General features: G+C 37.5%; 1 protein-coding gene across 3 annotated transcripts in view; it reads right to left on the bottom strand.

Moving 5' to 3' along the window:
- DCBLD2 (discoidin, CUB and LCCL domain containing 2) overlaps positions 1 to 22,806 on the bottom strand; it is a 92,224-nt gene that overhangs the window by 18,126 nt on the left and 51,292 nt on the right. For all 3 annotated transcript variants that reach the window (XM_079922727.1, XM_079922726.1, XM_079922728.1), the window contains exons 3-9: positions 22,652 to 22,789; positions 10,389 to 10,440; positions 8,044 to 8,116; positions 7,589 to 7,722; positions 5,901 to 5,941; positions 4,802 to 5,017; positions 3,895 to 4,019 (exon numbers count right to left, since the gene is read on the bottom strand). In XM_079922727.1, the coding sequence (XP_079778853.1) occupies positions 3,895 to 4,019; positions 4,802 to 5,017; positions 5,901 to 5,941; positions 7,589 to 7,722; positions 8,044 to 8,116; positions 10,389 to 10,440; positions 22,652 to 22,789 (779 nt within the window). The remainder of the gene's footprint in view (positions 1 to 3,894; positions 4,020 to 4,801; positions 5,018 to 5,900; positions 5,942 to 7,588; positions 7,723 to 8,043; positions 8,117 to 10,388; positions 10,441 to 22,651; positions 22,790 to 22,806) is intronic.

The following is a 22,806-nucleotide window of genomic DNA, read 5'->3' as shown; positions in this document are numbered from 1 at the left end:
GCAAATAATAATAGTATCTCACACTGGAACAGCTCTTCATTATTTACAAAGCATCTTCATATAATTAACTCAGATGTTCTTCATGACAAGCCTACAAAATAGGCAGAACCCAGAACACTGCGGTTTATACAATGTAAGTGGACTACATAGCGAGTCAGTTTACAGCAGTGATTTGAATCTGTGTCTTCTGACTTAACCATAGGGCTCCACTAAGCAAAAAAGAGCCCTCCTCATTTCTTCAGGCCAAATTACCTAGGCAGTTTCTAAAGACCATCAATAAACAGATACCTGCCTAAAATCCAAGTGGTTTTTTCTCAGTTAATGTGAGAACAAGTAAATGTTTAACTCCTCAATCAAGTTATTTCCAAATATTATAGCTATTTTCTTCCTGGCTGATTCAAATGGCATTCGACTATAACCTTCTAAGATGATTTAATATCCTTCATTTTTAAAGAGGTCTGAAGTTACAATAATCTCTGAACTAGTAAGCTTCCATCATTTCCTCAGATATTACTCTCAAGTAAAATGAAGGCGATTCCTTGTAGTCTATTATATTAGTGGAACAGGAACAATAACTAAACATCATCATCTTAGGACATAAAAACTATCCCTGAAATTTTACTCCATACTGCCATCTCATCTTCATAAAAAACTTAAAGGAAAAAGATTTCATAAAAACTAAGTAAAAAGGATTTACATTTAATGTACAAGCATTTATTATGACCCCCCCCGTGTAATGTGGAGGCTCACAAGGTGCCACGAGGGTGAAATGGAAATGGAAGTCAAAGTTTTCACCCTCAAGGAACTTACATTTTATTGGATATTACCAAACACAAAAATGGCATACTATTAAAAAGCAATATATTATGAAAACAACTTGTATATACATTCCCATTTTCTGAAAACAAAACCAAAAGCAGCCTGAATCTTTGTGTATGTGCTCATGTATGTGTGCGTGCTTAGAAAGGGTATGAAAATGAATACATCAATTATCCCTGAGTTGGGAGTAGATGAGAGAGCAGATGGACAAACATAAGTGAGGCAAAAAAGACTGTTATTTCATATAATTCATTGTAAGGACTTCCACTTCTACCCACGACAGACTAACAGGGACTGGATTTATCCTTCTGCCTTAAAGATCTGAAAAATCAGATAAAATATATGAAACAATGGTTTTCAGAGGCTGGACAACAGGCAGCAAAGGGCAATACTCCCCAAGTGGAGGAAAACAAATGAGGTGAGCCCTTCTATTGCACCAGTATTGCCTGGAAAGAGCATGGTGGTCTCCCTGAATTGAGGGAGAGCTCAGAGATGGAGAGGCTAAGGCAGCTAGAATTTGCAGGGCAGAGTGTGGGAGAGACAAGAATTACACAGAGACTTCTAGGGTCTGTTGGGGTTTCCCCTTACACCTTTAACTAAACTATCTGTGGATGGAAAAAAAAACCACTAGAAAGGAACAGGAGAACAATTCTCAGGGCCATACAGGGCTGGGCCAACTTATGTTGCCAACAGAGACTGGAGAAACCTCATATACATGGGACATTGGATTGAGTTCTTAGAACAGTATTGTCTCAGTAGTGGGGAAAAATTAGAACTAAAACTGCTCAGGTGCTGCCTAACAAACCTAAAATGTAAGCTTTGAAAAGATCACATGATTTCCAAGGAACCTAACTGCATCCCAGAATAAAGCTCAAAAATATTTAAAGGAGTAATAATAAAAAAAAGAAATCGAACACCAAGCAATATGAAGTTCACAATGTCTGGTAACCAACCAAAAATTACCAGGCATGTAAAATAGGACCCATAATATCTAACAATATATAAAGGTCCAGATATGACACGTTAGTATATAGTATTAGTAGACAAGGGCATTAAAAGGGTTATTATATACTCCGTATGTTTTAGACGTAAAGAAAAGGATGAGCATGTTAAGGAGAGACATGGAAGAAATTTTAAAAGCCAAAAACTAAATATCTAGAAGTGAAAAATACAATGTTGGAGATAAAATACACCAGATAGGATTAATAGCAGATCAGACACTGAAGAGGAATAGATTAATGAACTTAAAGATAAAACAATACAAATTTTCCAAACTGGAACATGGAAAGAAAAAGACTTGAAAAAAATAAACAGAGCATCAGTGAACTGATACATCTTCAAGATTCATAATCTTCACGTAGTTAGAACTGAGGAGGCAACATATTCAAGAAAAAAGGGCCTATAATTTTCCAAATCTGATAGAAATTATAACCCACAGATCCAAGATGCTCAAAGAAATCCAAGCAGAAGAAACATGAAGACAACTACACAAAGGTACATCATAATCAAATTGCTTAAAATAGGGCTTCCCTGGTGGCGCAGTGGTTGAGAGTCCGCCTGCCGATGCAGGGGACACAGGTTCGTGCCCTGGTCCGGGAAGATCCCACATGCCGTGGAGCGGCTGGGCCCGTGAGCCATGGCCACTGAGCCTGTGCGTCCAGAGCCTGTGCTCCGCAATGGGAGAGGCCACAACAGTGAGAGGCCCTCATATCGCAAAAAAAAAAAAAAAAAAAAAATTGCTTAAAATAAATTCTTGCTGAAAACAATGCAGACTAGAAAGCAATGGACCAGCATATTTAAAGTATTGAAAGAAAAAACTGTCAACCTAGTATTCTACACCCAGTGAAATTATCTTTCAAAAAAGAAGCCAAAAAAAGTTTTTCAGAAATATAATTCAGTGTTGTTAGATGTTTTAATAATATAAGCATGGATAATACTTATAATTTCAAAAAATTAACTATATTCTACAAGTATAACAAATATTATTGTACAAATAAATATGTATGTGCTAATAGTAAAAAGTAAGTTTGGGGGCATTAGGCAGAAGTAAGTTAGATTCAGAGACAATATTTTTATCTGCTTCAAGGGGTGGAGGCTCACCAAAGATTGAAGTTCATGTGATATCAAGCAGAAGAGAGGAAAGAAGGCCTTGAGTAACAGCTGAAGAGTTTAGATCCATATGAAAGATTAAAGGGAATCCCTGGAGTTTTTTGAACAGAGAGATGAGAAAAGTGGCAAGTGAAAATATATTAGCATATCATGTATATGATAGAGAACTGATAGTATCATAAAATTGAAACAAAACTCACAGGGAGGTTTCATTGAAAAAAATGTGCTCATAATTTCAATTCTAGATGAGAGGCATCCACCTTCCTTGGGGACAGGGACCCCTTGTGGTGGGTGGATCAGTGTCCAGGAGCCCAGGTGAAAGTAACAAACCTCTAGTTGATAGCCACCTCTACCTACTTGCTCTCTACCCCTAAGCATTGTCATTTTTTGCTAACTAGAACAACAGTTCATTATTACCACAGAAGTTAAGGAAATTCTTCAGGTGGAAAAAAAGTTGTTTTCTACGACAAAAGCTGGTAAGGTGATCTTGACATGACCTTTCTATAATATCCTACAATTTAATGCCCTTCTACCTTTAGCTCTTTTGTCCCCACCCCCACTGGCCTACAGTAGAAATCTAGGAACAAGTTAGGCTCTACATCATTCTGTGGATTGATAAGAAAATCTTTTTAAGGACAAAAAATTAAAGTTCCTTTTTATTATTTCTTAATGAATTATTTAAACAAGTGAATTAAACTGTACTGGAAAAAAAAAAAAATCAGGCAAGTACTTACCCTTACAATCATCAAAAGGGACCTAGAAGCACTGAGAATTTCCTAACCACAGGTAGAAGGGTAAGGCCAATAACTAACACTACCTAAAATAACCAGAAGAGGGCAGAGTAAGACCAAATGATATTTAATTTTTATATCACACAGGAAGAGCTTCTGTGGCTTTTGGCAAAGGCCACCTACCCCCCATCCCCCTTTTTAATGTTCTTTAAAAATACTCTGGTAATCATTTTACCTTATCCTGCTCCACACCAGGCTCTCTGTACACAGTCCATCTCTGCCCATCATCACTGTACAGAATTCTGTAGGCTGACACATAGTAATTGTGCTCCACCATGGTGGAGCCGGTGGTTACAATGCCTGGGAATGGAGAGGTCCTTTTGTTAGTGCTCACGGTCTGATCTTTGAAGTTTGTTCATCATTGAAGCATTAACACCTAAAATGTACTGTTGAAACATTTTTGTCTCTGGCACATTACCATATCTAAGTGCACGTTTTCATCCTAATGGTAACTAAATCCTCGGCTTTGCTCCCTTGTAGAGACAAGAAGAATGACAGGCACACGTAAGGAAAGGACTATTGTATTTTAGCAGCTTGTGTTCACGACACTGCAAAATATAGTTCACCTACTGAGAAAGAATGACTTCCTGGGAATGAATAGATTGAAGAAGATTACTGGTGTTATTTTTAGAACCAGAGCAAAATAAATCTAACAAAATTATCTAAACCAATCCTAACCAATTATTCTGACCATTTGTTAAGTTGCTCTAAATAACTAAATTTATACTTGGCACATGTGGAATATTATTTGTAGCACTTAAAATGGACTCCTTGAACACAAATTTCTCTTAATGACTATAGGAGATGGTTATTTCAGATGTCACAAGATCCCTTTACTGAAACACGACCTTAAAAGAATCTCTTTACAATGAAAAGAAATGCTAGTAAGAATCAAATACCAACTCCTCTCCTTTGCCATGCTTTATAAAACCAACTTCGGTCAATATTAACACCAGTACACTAAACTTAAAACCATATAATTAAATTTGCAGTGACCTAATTTTCTATGAAATTCTTAGATGTCACCAGGTTTCCAAATGAAATTAGTATTATAAATCATCTAGAAAATTGTGTCTCTTAACCTGTGATCTTCTTTTCCTTATTCAGATCTATCTGCAACCACTGATATTCATCAGTGGCAAAAGCGGCCCAAGGAGGTCCAGGTTTTTTCAGCCTGGCCTTTTCGGGTTTCCAGCTGTTCTCTTGCCCTGTGTGGTCCGTCCACTCCAGCACAGATGATGCCGTTATTTGAGCATCGGCGATCACGCCAGATTCCATGCCCAGTGTTCCATAACAACCTGAAACAAAGAAGAAAGTAATTTGGTTTCCAGATATAAACTCAAAAATCTCTAAACACTTGCTCATTGGAAACTCTAATTGTTCCTTTAATTAACATACACTATGCTGACAATATACTGTACTAGAGGGTTTCAAAAGTATGCAAATGTTTCTTGGGTCTATGTCTTCGTGTCTCATCAGAGAACGTACAGACGTATTTATTCACAGCAGTAATCACTAGCTGAATGGCAACACATTACCCTCTCCCTGGGATACTCTCCCCAGAGGGCAACTCGCTCCCTTACCTCCTCCAGGTGTTTGCTCAGATGTCACATTCTCCATGAGGCCTGCCCCAACCAACATTAAACTTCGAACCTGTCCCTTCTGAACTGCCTGTCGTCTTTCCTTGCCTTATTTTCTACATCTTTTATAATATTGTAAACAGGACGTTATAAACATTCATTTACTTATCCGCTGTTTATTGTCAATCTCTCACTTCCAGAATGTAAGCTCCAGGAAAGCACAATTTTGTTTATTCTGCTCACTTTTGTTTCACTAGCACCAGAACAGTGCCTGACAAATGAAAAAAGGCACTCAATATTTTCTGTTGATTGAGTTAATTACTTCAGACATATTCAAAATTCCCTTTTTCTAAGGTAACTTCCATGCTTACATGATCATTTCCCTATTAATATAAAACCTCCAGTTTATTCCATTCATTGAATTATTAAGCACGTCTTTTACCTCATAGAGTTATTCGTGATAACTGAATGAGAAAGTGCAAAAAAACCCCAAAACCCAAAACCCAACCTAGCAATTGGCAAAGTGCCTGATGTACAGTGTTCAAAAAATACTAGCTATTATACAAATTATGATAAGTTATAAAGTCCATGAGAGGCTTACCACTTGTCTTAAATGTAAAAAGACTTGTAGATAAGTGTCCCCTGAAAGAGAGAAAGACTTTTTTGGTGACACTCATATAACCACATGATTTCCTCATATTTGTCTTAGCAAAGCTTTCTTTTGTTTTTATTTCACTAAGCACCATCTATGGCTATCTATTAGACAGCATAATCAATTTTCTCTACAAGTATCTAGTGCCTAGTTTCATATATGATTATGCAAGTGCATCCATGCAACCTTCAATATGTACTTATTTTATTTCTTTTTCATGAAATAAATTGATTCCTAAAGTGTTTCTGTGGCAATTGCTTTTTGGGAATATATAATGAAAAGTGTAATTCTCATAGAAAGAGGCTCAAGCTTCCTGGGGCAAACAGAAGAAAAGCTGGCTACTACTAAGAGAGACTGCATTTGTTACAGGAAATCAATGTATCTAAGAAAAAGTTTCAGTGTTACAACGTAGCACTGCATTTGAATTTCAAAGTAACCGGCAGAATAGGTGCTTAGGGAGAGTGGAGGGGTGGGATTGTTAGTTATTAGTTCACCATATGGCAGGTCAAAAGGCCCTAAGGAACTTGGAGGGATAAAATCATCAAAATCATCAGTGTATGCTCCTGCCTTTAGCACAACGCTCAAACCATCACAAATGGATGCAACCTGTCCGTTTTTTTAAATATGAAAGAGAGAACACATGAAAAAAATTCTTTCTAAAGGTGTAACAGTGGAAAGGAATGAAACAATCTGCATAAAATCATCCAGAAGAAACCAGAGGAAGGAAAGGTAGCTGACTCTAGAGCAGGGATGAGGAAATGACAGCCCATGCATGGCCTGTTTTGTATGGCCAGAAAGCTTAGAACAGTTTCTACATAGTTAAAAAGTTGTAAATAAAACAAAAAAGAATGAGTGACAGACATGTGGCCCATAAAGTCTGAAATATTTGTTAGCTGGCTCTCTACAGAAAAAGTTTGCTGCCTCCTGCTTTATACTGTCTTGAGTATGGATCACACTCTTGGCCTTCTGAATGAAACTGGCCTAGGACCTGAAGAGAAGCTGGCTTCAATTCCGCTTATTGTCTGCAGGACCGAGCATGTCTAAGATGCAAGATTTACAAATAGATCACTCATACTATGGTTCTATTCAATGTTTCAATTTCTCCTGCTTTAGATGCCTAGTCTATGTTTTGTAATACAGTAGATCATAAATACCATGAAAATACATTCTTAAAATATTCTCTTGGGATGAGAGGGATTCATAATACTATCTCTGATTTATGCCAAAATTTGATTTATATTCAAAGCGTTTCAATTATCCTAATCCATCATGGGCCACACAGGCTATAAGGAACAGAGTAGTTAGTTATGCCTTCTGATCTTTAAAACGAAGTAAGGATTTGGCAATATACTTCTAGACTCACTCTGGGCTCTTTCAACACTTAGAAAAGAAGAAACAAATCACTCTTCCAAATGACTACCAACAGAGAACAAGCCAAGATAGCAAGACCTTGCCTGCGCTCGTCAATACACTCAGATATCGAGCACACAAAGGTTATTTCATGAACACCATCAACGTCTGTCCTTATCACACAAAGGTTATTTCATGAACACCATCAACAATGATACTGCTCAGGTCTAACTCATCCCTATCCCACCCCGTGCAACACGCTTATTATAAACAGCATATATACTTACACCACAGACGTTACGTTGTTAGCCAAAGAACTTTCATAGTACGGGATGCCTTTACTAATTACGACACTAATCCGGCCACCCAAAATGTTTGACACTACGCCTGCATGCACACCAGCCATGCACAATGGTGAGGACTTCAGGGAGGAAAGATAAAAGATTAGTTTTAAATTTTCTTTTGATAATTCATAAACAAGACACTTATACTTCTTCCTCTAGAAATTAATTGATCTGGGCAGTTTTCTTAATAAACATGGGATAGATTATTGATAATACAACACAGAACAGGTTTTTAGCAGAAGAAAAACAACAAAATGTTACATATTACTAAAAAGAAGTAATTCCTAGAAAATAAAAATCAAGATAAAGATACACAATAGATTACACATCTATCTACGAAGGAGTTTAAAAAAATGAAGTTTTATCATCACTTTAACATAAGTCTATATCCAGCTTACATCTCTATATCCATGAGGGATTGTTCCAGATATCTCAGCAAAAGGAAGCAGACAACCAGCGGGGCAGTATTTGCTGTGAAATAAAAACAAGTTAAAGGGTATATAGTGCTGTACTTTCTGGGGAAAAAGACCAAAAAATGTCACTTACCCAGTTTTCAGTTCAATGTAAATACCATAATCTCACCACTCTGAGAGAACCACCACTTCTAAAAAGCCCTTAAGATTTTCTTCCAACCATTTACACGTCTTCACAGACATATATACAAAAATTATTCCATATTCTACATACTGCTTTATTTTGCTTCATAATGAATGGCGGACATATTTCTACTGTAAGAGCTATTCATATATTTAATAGTACATTGGACTTTGTGGATGAGGCTCAATTTATTTCACCAGCTCTCTACTGATCAAATTTAAGTCGATTTAAAAAAAATGTTTGGCATTCATTTATTTACTCACTCACTCATCCACCTACCCACTTAACACATTTACATGAATGTCTATTACATTGTCTGTTAAGTGCTGGGCTGTGCTAGGTACCGGGTCAACCAAGCAGATATGGTGCCAGCCTCACTGGGTTTACATTCCCGTGGTGGGAGAATACATTAAATGGATACTTTAGATTAATTAGATTATGATTAATTAAATTTAGATTATGATTATGCTATAAAGAAAAGGCACTCTATGAAGTAACCGGGAGGAATCTAACAATAGAAGTAATACATTCAGCAAACTTACTGTGTCCCAGGCAACATTCTAAGTACACTTCAAGTCATCCACATAAGAACCCTACATGGTAGGTATTATTATTATCCTCATTTTACAGATGAGGAAACTGATGAGCTGTGTGCCCAGGTCACGCAGTTGTGTCGTGGTAGATGGGCTCCAGAGTTTGTGTTCATATGCAGGGCTCTGTACTGCCTCGGTCAGTGGACGGGGCTCTGACGAAGGGAAGCCTCAGCAGAGAACCACCGGCTGTCACTGGAACAGTGCAGGGATGTGCACCGCAACCAGAAGGAAAAGCGTGTCCCTGAGGCAGGATGGCCTGTGTGTGTCTGGAACCGAGGACAACCAGTACAGGTAGAGTGCAGTGAGAAAGGTAAGGTTAGTCTGAGAGAAACTTGGAAGGGGGGACAGGGATCAGATCATGCAGAAGCCAGGGGGGCTGTGGTGAGGAGTCTTGGAGTATATTTCTAAGTAAAAAGAGGACGTCAACAAAGGATTTTGATGGTCTATACATATCATCTGATTTTTATTTTTTTTTTAAAAAGTTATTCTGGCTCCTGGAAAGAAAAGAGACTGTAAGGGCCATGAGTGGAGGATAAGACACTGTTAGGCAGTCCAGGCGAGAAAGGACGGCAGCTTGCATGTGGGTGGTGATGACGGAGCTGGAGAGTGGAGGGTCCAAGACAGCTGATCCTCTGGCAGGGCCGTGTGACATACACCGATGCCAGGGTTACCTCTGCTGGCCACAACCCCCGACGAGGGCTGAAGAGCCCCACCAGCCCACAGAGAGAGAACCATTCCTGAAGACAAAATGAAGGTTCTTTGGGGAGCAGTAGCAAGTTGGGGGAGGTGAGTGAGATGGGTCTTCAAAGATGAGAATGAATTTGCTAAACAGAGAAGAATAAAGTGATTCCAGACAAAAGTTCTGAGAGCTCAGAGCAGTATAAATAATCCAGAGATGTTTCAACATGAGTACGTTAACGTGAGACTAGAAAAATGGCCCAAAGACTACTTGTGAAGGACCCTGAAAACCAGGCTAATGAATAGGGATGGCATTTTGTCATAATAAGTAGCTCCTGAAGATTTCAAAGCAGGGGAGTGATCGAATACAGATTTTAGAAAATAACTTGGCAGAATGTGAATGGCAGAAAAAAGCCAGCAAAGGTTAGAAAAGGGAAACCAATTACAAGTGAATCCTAGTCCAAGCAAGAGACAAGGGTGTAAAGCAGGGAAATGGTAGTATTAATAAAAATGCCACCTGGGTAAGAACAGTGAGGAATTCTCTAACAGCCTAAACCCTCCTGTTACTTCTTTTTGAGCAAAGATAAATGGATCTTCTACCTTTATTAGGAGTTTTGCCAGATTTGAAGAGTGACTAATCCTACTTTTAAAGTATATCCAAATTATACTTCCATTGTGGAGAAGATTCAAATGCTAAAAGTTAAGGCAAAATTTAAACATGGCAACTCAGTGGTTTTACATAAGCTCTGGTTTACTGATGTCTCAGAACAATGATTATGAGTCACACCATGTACATTAATCTTAAGTACATAAGATGAGGATGAAGTAGATGAAGAGTAACATTTAAGAAAAAAAAGTCACAAATATGGTCATACCTGAACTCAGGTTCCAAAAAACTGGATGCAGTGTCTAAACAAGTAATTAGATCTAGGAAAAAAAAAACAAAAACGGATTCAATAGTAATAGGTTTATTCTTGCTGAAACACCAACTGTTTCCAAACCCATATCATATTGTTCTAAATTTCAAAATCTTAACAGCTATCAAGATAGTACTTTAACTTTTTATAAGGTTTTGGCAATCACAATTTCTTTAAGTATCTGGACTTCTGGGGCTATGTCTGCCCAATATTGAATACACCACATCGCCTCATAGAATCACGTATCACACACATGGACGGCACACAGATAAGTATAATTTATAGCCCTGAAGTAGCTTCTATAAAATATATTGATAGCTTCTGAAGCAAATATTTCTTGTTACTATATGACTAAAAATGATCCTTTGCTGGTTACCCGTGAGGGAAACAATAACAAATGAAAGGTGAGTTAATTCTGTGGCTCTAACTAACTGCAACTCAAAATCTGGTCCAGGAGTAGGACCAGCAGCGGCAGTATCTTCTGGGAAGTTACTAGAAATTCAAAAGTTTGAACACCATCTAGACCTACAGCATCTCTTGGCAGTGGGGCCCAGAAAGCTATTTTAACAAGTCCTCCAGGTAATTCTAAAGCACACTCTGCATAAGACAGAACTTTAAAGTTTTAACATTTCCTATCTCAAAATCAAATCTGTGTAAGAGCTAACCTTGTCTAATTAAGACCTAGGTCACAGGCTTGTGTAAAAAGGTGGCTTCTAGTTCAAACATTTCAGTGGTTTCCTTCTGCTCTTAGGACAAAGGGCAAAGTCTTCAACACAGCCCCCAAGGTCCGACCTCAGTCTGGTTTTGCCCGTCTTGGCCTCTTTTCATACTAGCTTTCTTCCTCTTCCTCTGTGCTCTCGGCCAGGAAGGCGCTTCCACTATCCCTTCACCTGGCTCACTCCTCTCTAGATCTCAGCTTAACTGTCGCATCCCCTCAGAAGCTGTTCCTGATCTTCGCAAGTCAAACTGTGCTAGCACACAGTAGGCACTTAGGGATTTTTGGTTTAACGAAGGGATGACTATTAGATGTTCTCATAGTACCATGTGTCACATAAGAGTGATCTGTTGCAATCATTTTAGTGCTGATAAGCAACATCATTTTATGATGCCTAGCCCATGCGTAGTGACTGAGGCTGTCAGTCTTCACCTCTGTATCGCCAGCAGCAATCACAGCATATGGCATAACAGGAGACTTTCTATCAACATTTATTGAATAAATGGATGAATAAAAGCTTCTGATTGTTAGCATGTTTGGCTAAGTCCAATCATGGACTAACCTGTAGGGGGAAAACCTGGAAGAAGGTCCTAAGCCAATCACAAAGGTGAGTGATTTCACCTATAAATGCTAGCCAAACACTGTGCCGAGGGTTCCCAATACACTGACAGAGATAACACCTCGCATTCTTCCCAGCACACTGAAGGTGTACAAATATTTGTTAAATCAATGGCAAGCACAGAATAATTGATTATTCTATTTTACAATTTTGAAGAAAAATTATGTTTATTATCCAACTGGTATGTGTCTTGAAAGAACTAGAGCATAATAACTGTTAAACTAATAGGAAAGTGGTATTTTGAGAGAGATTACATGGATGAATATCTACATAGTACAGGTACTTGAATGATGATTAAGTTAAATCTGTATTTTAGGAGTTTAAGAGGATACATGCCTGGAGAGAGGTTCACTATCACCCGGTTAACTGACTAGGAAAAGCAGACAAACTGAATTACCTGTATATTCTATAGATATTCCTGGCAATCTTTACACAGCGTCAATAAAGAACTGATTTTCCACTTTCCTGTTCCACCAAAAGAGTTTCCAACTTCTAAGATTAGAAACTGAACTTCTAAGATTAATAGCCTGGGATGAAAAGGTACCTGTGTGGTCCAATATGGCATTCAAGCCATAAGAAGACTGCCAGCTGGCCCTATTACCTTCAGGCTACATGCCAGAATCTCCTAGTCAACTATGGATATACTTGATTAGAAGAGGGCTTTATTATAATAAAGCCCATGCAGTGCTGAAACTCCAGATTTTGCACAAATGTATGCAACTCACTTGACCTTGCTCTCAAATTCCATGGGGGCTCAAAACAGCTCCCTAAGAGGAAAATATGAATTCCAAATGGAAAGCTATAAGGACAGCCAAGAAGACAAAAGAAAAAGAAAGAAAGTCACGATTAGAGATTTTGACCTTTACAACTCCATGAAGGCAAAGAAAACATCAATTAAGCAGGGAATTGAGAAACTTTAAAACGTGCCTTTCTAGAAAGCTTCTCCCAAGTAAACAGCCTTCCAGAAAATCACTATTACTATAAGGCGCCCAGTTAACAAGAACACAGCCTAGGCAACATGAATGCAACTCAAAGGGAACCATCTGACTCAAACTTCTCACAGCAATGTATAAGTTATCATAATGAATGGAATAGAACTGAGAGTCCAGAAATAAATCCTCAAATTTACAGTCATTGATTTCAACAAGGGTGCCAAGACAATTTAATGGGGGTAAAAATAGTCTTTTTAACAAATGATGCTGGGACAACTGGATATCCACATGCAAAAGAAAGAAACCGAACCCCTACCTCAGATCATATATAAAAGTTAACTCAGGGCTTCCCTGGTGGCGCAGCAGTTGAGAGTCCGCCTGCCGATGCAGGGGACACGGGTTCGCGCCCCGGTCTGGGAAGATCCCACATGCTGCGGAGCGGCTGGGCCCGTGAGCCATGGCCGCTGAGCCTGCGCGTCCGGAGCCTGTGCTCCGCAACGGGAGAGGCCACAACAGTGAGAGGCCCGCGTACCGCAAAAAAAAAAAAAGCAAAGAAACAAAAAAATAAACAAACAAACAAACAAAAGTTAACTTAAGGTGGATCTAAATTCAAGAGCTAAAACTATAAAACACTTAGAAGAAAATATAGGTATAAATCTTGACTCTGGATTAAGCAACAGTTTCTTAGATATGACACCAAAAGCATAAGCAAATACATAAAAACACATAAACTGATTTCATCAAAGTGTGAAATTGCTGTGCTTCAAAGAATGCTATCATGAACAAGAAAGATAAGCCAAAGAATGACAGAAAATATTTGCAAAACATATATCTGATAAGGATCTAGTATTCAGAATACGTAAGGAATTATTACAACTAGACATTAAAAAGACAAATAACCCAATTTTTAAAAAAATATTTATTTATTTATTTGGCTGTGCCAAATCTTTAGTTGTGGCATGTGGGATCTAGTCCCTGACCAGGGATCGAACCCAGGCCCCCTGCATTGGGAGCTCAGAGTCTTAACCACTGCCGGGGAAGTCCCTAACCCAATTTTAAAAGGAGCAAAGGATCTGAATAGACAGTTCTCCAATGAAGATATACAAATGACTAATAAGCACATGAAAAGATACTCAACATGATTAAGTATCAGGGAAATAATAATAAAAATTACAGTGAGATACCACTTTATACCCACTAGGATGACTAGAATCAAAAAAACAGGTAACAAGTGTTGGCAAGGATGTGGAGAAACTGGAACCCTCATATATTGCTAGTGGAATTGTGAAATGGTGCAACTGCTTTGGAAAATGGTCTGTCAGTGCCTTAAAAGGGTAAATACAGAGGTACCATATGACCCAGCAATTCCACTACCAGGTATATACCCATGAAAATTTAGAACATGTGTCCATACAACACGTGTACACAAATGTTCATCAACTGATGAATGGGTAAACAAAATGTGAAAGAAGTGGTATATTCATAAAATGAAATATTACCTGGCAATAAAAAGTAAGTGCTCATACATGCTACAACATGGATCAACTTCGAAAACATGCTAAGTGAAAGAAGCCAGTCACAAAAGAGCACACATTACATGATTTCACTTATATGAAATATCCAGAATAGGCAAATCTAGAGAGATAAAAGTAGATTAGTGGTAACCTAGGATTGGAGGGGGTTAAAGATTAGCGAATGGGTAGTGATTATTACTTGATTATTACTGACTACAGGGTTTCTTTTGTGGTGATGAAAACGGTCTAAAACTGACTGTGGTGATAACTGCACAACCCTAAATATACTGAAAATCAATGAACTGTATATTTTAAGTAGATGAATTGTACGGTATGCGAATTATCTCAATAAAACTATTATTAAAATCTTAAAAACAAGAAAGAAAAAGAAGCTATCATAGAAGTAATAATAATTTCCTTTCATATACAGCATATTTGCATCGATGGATGAAATAAGCTTAGTAAAAGACAGAGCCAGGATTGGCAGTTTGTTTATTTATTCATTTGTTCATGCATTCAACAGTTTTTAATAAGTATGTATTATGATTAGGTGTTCTTCTAGGTGCTATAGATGGAGCAAAGAACAATCAGACAAAAATCCCTGCATATATGAAGTGTACCTCCTGTGGGGGTAAGAAAAAATAGACAATGTAAATAAGAAAAATATATAGTATATTAGTCGATAATAAATACACAAGAAAAATGAAGGAAGTTAGGGAAAGTTAAGGGGTTGCAATTTTAAGTAGAGTGGTCAGGGTAGGCCTTACTGAGAAGGAAGCATTTGAATAAAACTCTAAAACAGGTGAGGGAGTGAGGTATCAGGTATGTGGATAACGGAGAACAGTCAAAGGGACTCACAAAGGCCCTCAGAAGGAAGTGTGCCCAGCATTGTTGAGGCCAGAGCGAACAAGGGGAAGACAAGTAAGAGATGAAGCCAAACAAGTCATGAGAAGCCATATCCTAATGGTGTCTTGGAGGTAAGGACACTGGGCAGAATGAGATGGGACCTTCGATTTAATAGGATCACACTGATCACTGGGTTGAGAGTAGACTGAAGGGGAGAAAGGGCAGAAACAAAGGTCAGGGAGGAATCTCTTGCCATAATTGAGGTAAAAGTTGATGGTAACGTGAACTAGTGTAGCAGTGGAGGCCAAGAGATGTAGTCAAACTCTGATATACGTACGTATATATTCAGAGAGGTGGTGATGGATGTGAAGTTTGAGACACAGTCAACCATAACTTGAAGGCTTCTGACCTGTGCTAATTAAAAGTATGCATTCCACGTAAAGTGCTTAGGGCAGTGATTATAATAATAAGTACTGATAAAGTATTCATTGTCAGCTCAATTATCAAGCTGGATCCACTCTAACACAATACTAGCACACAATACTAGAAAATCAGTGATATATGCTCACAGTGAAGGGCAGTATTTAATTCACTCAGTTCTCAACTAAGAGCTTCTGGATGGGAATTTTTTTTTTGGTAATTTTACTCCAATATTTAATACATACAAAAGAATACTTATAACATATACATTACTACACGAAACACCAAATATACTGTGAACTTCATTTGGGTGCTCTGGACAGCAGGGAATGGCAGCAGTAGTAGTACGCAGAACGCCCTCAGGGATTCTGCTGAAGCTCACAGCACTCTATTCCCTCATTTCCCCCGCGCGGCCCAAAGAAGAGGTGGCATCTACAGTGCACATTCTACACTAGTTTTAGCAGCAGAGTCTAACCCAAAGTGAGTGTGATCATAATCCCGATAAAAAGAGCTGCTCTAACATCTGCCTTCCTTAACCTCAGAAGGCTTTAAAGAGGAGGCAGGCCTCCGTGGGGTTTTGAAGGCAGGATTATGTGACCATGAGGAAGAGCACAAGAAAAATACGAAAACAAAGATGAGCCGATAATCAACAACAGGATGACAGATTTCAGGGTTTTCTTAATGAAGACATCAACATCAGATTTTCTAAGACAGCTCTAACTTAGTTAGCAATATTACTATGAGGCATAATTGATATCCTATAAACAGGGTTTTACTTAAAGTACAATTAAAATTTTTTCTAATATATAGTAACTGCATAGGCTTGGGAACTTCATAGTTATTCCATGAAATATTTTTTAAAACATGATACCTAATGTTAACCCACATGTAATACCATGAAAATATGATATTTTATAAGTTCACAAATAATAAAAAATATCAGCATATTGGCTACTAACTTAGAAATATTTTTGATTGACAGCACTGTCTATTCCTGAGATTAAAGGATTGTGAAAGAGATTTAGATTTTCCCCCAATTAATACTCTGTTTTGTGCTCTTGAATAAATTGAAAAGACTCTCAGCAGTGTCAGTACCCATCACTTACGAGAGTATATCACCAACTATATTAGCTGCAGGGTATAATTTTTGTCCAGCTGAAGCCATTTACTTCTGAGGGAAGGGATGCTTGAGTGCCTTTATTTATTCTAACTCAAGGAAGCATAAAGCACTGTAACTAAGTAATTATATTTACCAGAAAGAAGAAAATACACGAAGCCAGACAATGTATACTACAAATTCTTCTCCTTTATTTGCTCTGAAATTCTTTTAAATAACAAATTCCCCAGAAACTGAAGGGACCCGAGGTCATTCTTTCCCAATTCTCACTTTGTCAGCAACCTTGCATTGCAGGTGTACAGATAGCTACTTTGTTCAAGAGCTAGAGGATGTGGGACAAGGCTCACCTTTCTGCTAAATTCTTGTGTCAATATTATTGTGTGACCTTGGGAATAATTCCTTGTTTCCACGATAGGAACCTGGCACTGATTTGTACCATGTGCAATCTAGTGAAGGGAAATTTACATATATAATAAAACATAATTTACCGTGATTCAGCATCAACTAACATTTACTAAGTGGCAGATAATTTATGTGGCATTTTACATCTAATCTCCTTTTACATACTGAGAATAGAGAATAAATCTTGATTCTCTTAGAAATATTACAATGCCATCTATGGAAGCTGAGTCCACAACAGGAGCTCAGGAACAATTTTCTCAGATGAAAACAGTCAATTTTTTTTTTTTCACAGATGATGTAGGCATGGCTCAGTTGCCTAAGCAGTAAGTCAAATAGGCTACAAGCTACATATGGATAGATCAAACCCTCTCCACACCTAAATTTCTATATACTAAAAAATGAATATAAGACATATTAAAGACATTATAAGACATATTGAAATAACATAAGACATCTTATATTAAAATATAAGAGACATTAAAAATATTAAAGATTGTAAGACACATTAAAATTCTTTTGTAACCTAGTATCAAGGACACTAATAATATCTTAGTAAGAGTAGCAGTGAATGAATTTGTCCCCCGGATAGCACAAGATAGCACAAACACATACTTAGCCCCTTAAAAGAATTGCTAACTTACTAAAAAAAAAAAAAAAAACCAAAACACATAGAAAACACTTAAAATCATTAAGGTGCTCTTGAGGTTATCTGTCAGTCTGAAATAAACTCTATCTCATAAAGGTGAATTGCCTCTTTGGGTTATACCACTTTAACAAATTAATTTTGTTTATAAATTTCTCTGCAAAATTGGTAACACTTATTCATCAGCACCTTTGTTGTACAAGTTGACATCAAAATACAGATATTTTTCTGCATGTATACACACAAACACTATACATATTCATTTGTGTATAAATAAGGACAAATCTAAAAATATGCATGTAAACTGAGACTTCATTAATAAAATCTTACTAAATAGTTTAAAAGTTTTAAAACGTTGCCAGACACAACAACAAAAATTAGGAACACAACAGAAAAACTAAAAATAGAAACATAGCTAGGTGTAGCACTCAAAACAGAAAGGATTCTATAAAATTACTGTACAATTAAGGTAGCAAACAATCTAAGGAATTCATGCTCTATTTTCAAAACCAAAAACATCCCATGCAGGAAAAAAACAACCAGTTACAGAAATCTGGACTCTATTAGAAAGGAGTTCTCTATTCCGCCCCTATGTTTCATTTACAAGTTAATATAATCCGATGGAAGATGGAAGAAATGGAAAATATTTGCAAAAAAATGTGGTTAAAGAATGTGGCAATTAAAACCTTTTATACTATCCGTGTTAAGTCTAAAAATAACCCAGCATATAGCAATAATAACCCTGTCAAATGGGAATATTTGTCAGGCTCAGCTGTCCCCAAGTCCTAAGCACATTGTCAGGAGGCAATGAATAAACAAGTGTTTATGAGTTCCAATTAGGCAGCATGTTAATACATCTACATTGGATCATTTTATTTCACATGTAATTTTAAACTAGCTCCTGTTTTTTCCTAAAAAAAATAAAGGCAAACTTTAGAGTGACCAATACAAAATTCTGGATTGGTAAAATTTGAAGTAATGAGGTTTAACATTACTTTTTAAGTGATAATTCATGTTCTAAAAAAGGAATATCAGACTATCACTTTTCAGCTGGTCATATACATATATATGTGTACACACACACAGATACACACCCCGCCCCAAATTGATGGCACATAACAAACAGAGGCTGCCTTAAAAGACCTGAAGCTATCAATGCAAATGCAGACATGCCTTCTGAGCTCATTGTTCCGTAACTAAAATTACCTAAAAAATGATTGCCCAGAGTCATCCTAGAAATGTTGAGCTTTTCTTAGAAAGTGGTTAATGTTGGACAGATTCAAAACCAGGAATTTAGAGCAAATCACTTATAAAATTTATTTTATTTTTCAAGTCCAGTGGTAAATGCTGTTTTTTACATTTACATTTTAGAATGAAAATGTCGGTATCATTTATTATTCTGGATTAAAAGATCTGAGTTACTGAGTCTGGACCTGTGAATGGCTGGCTTTGCCTCTCTCAGTAAGACCAGCAGTAACTAAGGAGTTTCTCTCTACAGAACTTCTAAACAGTGGTTGCTAATATGTTGCCCAGGATATGTCTAGGATCCACGTACATCTTCATTTTCAGATGAAAATTTCAATTTCAGAAAGTCTAGTTCGAATCTGATTGAATTATACCAACTCAGAGTAAATTACTAATCCTCTAATTATTACTGAAGTGTTGATTAATATTTTTATCTGTCTTTCTTTGCTACCCAATAGAAACAGGAAAACTTCCTTTCACTGGTGGATAAAATCTTTCAAAAATGAGCTTTACAGGTGAAAATTAAAAGTGGTAATTGTCAATGTAAAAGACTGGAAACTACTGCTCAAAGATCATTAAAAATAACAGAGAGGAATAAAACCATAAAAGTTATAAAAACTAGACCCTAAAGTGAAGAGCACACCAGGTACAGTGCCCCAGACATCACCGAGGCACTGTAGCAGCTCAGCACCTCATCCAAGAGGCTTCTTTGTGTCTGAAGCCTCTTACTTCAGCATAAACTCAGGTAGAATGAATATTAATCCTTTGAAATGTTTCCCTGTAGAAGACATGTCTGGTTCAAAAGTCTTTAAAAAGAATTAAATTAGAATCTGGCCTAATTCTGGAGCTACTTTTATAGCAAGATCTCTTAATTTGGTCATCTCTGATCCAGTCCCCTCTAAATAGCCTCTTACCTGGCCTCCCTACAATTCTTCCTCTCTCTCTTGGGCCCGTTCTTCACAGATCAGGGAATCGTAAAAACAAAAACATAAATCCAGTCACATCACTACTCTGCTCTACCAGCTTCCATGCACTTTTTTTGGGATAAAACTCCAACCCTTACATTTTCTGCAAGGCCCTGAATAATGTGACTTACCACTCATTGATTTCACCCCAGCTGTGCTGGTTATTTTTCCAGTTCCTCCAAAGCTCCTTCCCACCCTAAGGCCTTTGCACCTGCTGCTCTCTTCCCTACAATGTTCTTCCCTGTATGTCTGGAACCTCCAATTAATCCTTTGGTTCTGGGCTCAGAAGTGGTTTCTTCAGGAGAGCTTTGCTCTTCACCAATCTTCTACTCCCCGCACCCTTCTGGCCTCCCATTATTTGAATGTTTCCTTCATCATACTTATTATAACTGCAATTAAGTAACCATGTGTTTAATGCCTTTTTCCAACCCTGTACTGTAAGCCCTGTGAAGGTGTGATTGCGTCTGTCTCATTTACTGCTGTTTTCCCGGTGCCAGGCCTATTGCAGGAAATAAGGCACTGAAGGGAATATAATTTTGCAATGGGCTCTTGTAAGAAGTAATGAAAATTAGTCTATCTTACACAAAATCATGGCTGTATCAACCACACATCACACTATAACGTTAACAAGTCTTTGTGACAGTTTAACAAATGACGAAGCCAGTGAAGCAAGATTTTTCACAACTTTTTCATTCCCAAATACTCTAAACCGTTAACTAGGTTATCAAGCTGGGGACATGTAGCGATGTTCCTTGAAAATATTCATGGAATTCAGTGTGGCAGCTAAGTTTCTTGGATGGAAACAAACTGAGACTCTCAACCAAAGTGCACCAGCCTTCAAATGAATGAGCCATTACAAGAAATTATGTCTGAAAGGCCACCCAAGAAGAAGTAATATGAAATTCAACCAGTGTTCTCTTGAACTTAGCCAATTCACTTCAAATGAAACAAATGCTTGATGGATGGGTAAGAATGCACAAAAACATTAAGAAAAAATTCAGGAGCAAGCTGTGAGATGAGGATTTCCCAAGATGATTATGACTTTGTAAAGTGTTACTATAAAGAAGTTCCTGATTAAGGTGGATATTTCGAAAAAATCTTTGGAAGCTAAGAGTCATCTAAAATAGTGACATAGCCATTTTAAATCTGGCATAGATGTATATAAGTCTACAATATACTGATTGTGGTATCTGAGATGATTGTCAATTCTTAAGAAACTCTAATAAGGGCATTTAGGTTTCCGTGGATCAAAAGCTCCATAATTTAAATATCCAATGTAAGAAACTTTTTTTTGTAAAGAGGACATACTTATTTTCCAGAAACCTTTAACTCAATAAATAACAAACAGAGAAAGGGGAAAATATGAAAACACAAAATAAATAATTTAACCTGATACTGCGACCAAGAAACTTAAGAAGAATAAGAAGCAAAGTAATTATCTTCTATCCTCTCACCCATCAACCCAAGACTTTCACAAAGTAAAACCGAAAGGATGGAAAGCTATCATTTCACTCTGTGTTTTCTACCTTACTCTTCTGATGGTGGCGGGCGGGGCAGGAGTGGGGAAAGTGAGATGTGTGTGTGTACAGTAGTCAAAGGGGGGAAACTAACATTTGTCTTCTGCCTACTATGTTATGTGCCTACAGACACTAAACATGTATTATTAGATTTAGTCCTCACAACTAACCCATTTACAGATGAAACTGACAGGTGAAATGACTGGTCAGAGGTCACTTGCTTAGTACACGGCAATGGCAGGCTTTGATTCCAGGGCTACCTAGTGCCCCTTCTACAACACCACACTGCCTTAGTTTTCCTCGTTCTGTCAAATATATTAATTGTTCATTTAGCATAACATTTCCAGTTCTTTTCTTTCCATTATTCCATTCAAATGAGTTTTCTTTTTCACTCTGAGGGATTTTATTAGTCTTCAAACATTGTTCCATAGCTTAGAAATTAAGGGAAAGTAGACCTTTTTTCACACAGAACAGCTCTCCTCTCTCACACTCTGAATGAAACTTTAATGAGACAGATAGTGTGTATCTATTTCACTTAATAGCCTTGCTTTTAATTCCCCCCTTCAGATTCTAAATATTAACAATCTAGAAAATATCTCATGTTTATCTTGTAGTGTCTCAGAGAGCACTCCCCAGGTTACTCCTGGTGCTATGCAAGTCTCTTCTTTGAAAAGAATGGTAATATGGTTTTTAACACAGTAAGATGAAGTGGTAAACTGTGGATAATAAAGCTTTAAATTGATACATTTCAGTAACTGATTTTTTTTTTTTTTTTTTTTTTGCGGTACGTGGGCCTCTCACCCCCGTGGCCTCTCCTGCCGCAGCATCTCCCGCCGTGGAGCACAGGCTCCGGACGCGCAGGCCCAGCAGCCATGGCTCACGGGCCCAGTCGCTCCGCGGCATGTGGGATCTTCCCGGACCGGGGCACGAACCCGTGTCCCCTGCCTCGGCCGGCAGACTCTCAACCACTGTGCAACCAGGGAAGCCCCACTGATAGATATTTTAAAGTTATTATCATTTGTGTTCCAATCTTATAAAGGTGGAAAACTTAATATTTCTTCTACTAAGGAAAGGTAAGTATATAAGAAGACTTTATATAAAGTTAATATACTTAATTTTTAAAATTCTGAAACCGATCTAATTTTGTCAGATTTATGTATGTGGTATTAACTGTTCAGTCTTCCTACTGTATTCCAAACTCAGATAACAGGTACTCAAAGAAAACATTGCATTTTTGTTTTCAGAAACTGTAAAATGTGGGAATCATGATATAAAGTGAAAATTACCTTGCTTATCTATAACCGAGTATGAAGCCAAAAATCCTCGTCCAGAAACATGAATTCCACTCATGAACAGCACTGTAATTTCATTGCTTTTTGATTCAATTGAATGGTTCATTTGCAACCCCAGACCACAGTATTTGCCTAGGAATCAAAGAAAA

The sequence above is a fragment of the Stenella coeruleoalba genome, assembly GCF_951394435.1.
Source record: "Stenella coeruleoalba genome assembly, chromosome: 5".
Lineage (NCBI taxonomy): Eukaryota > Metazoa > Chordata > Mammalia > Artiodactyla > Delphinidae > Stenella > Stenella coeruleoalba.
Note: the sequence above shows the minus strand (reverse complement) of the source record. Positions and strands in the feature narration are given on the sequence as shown.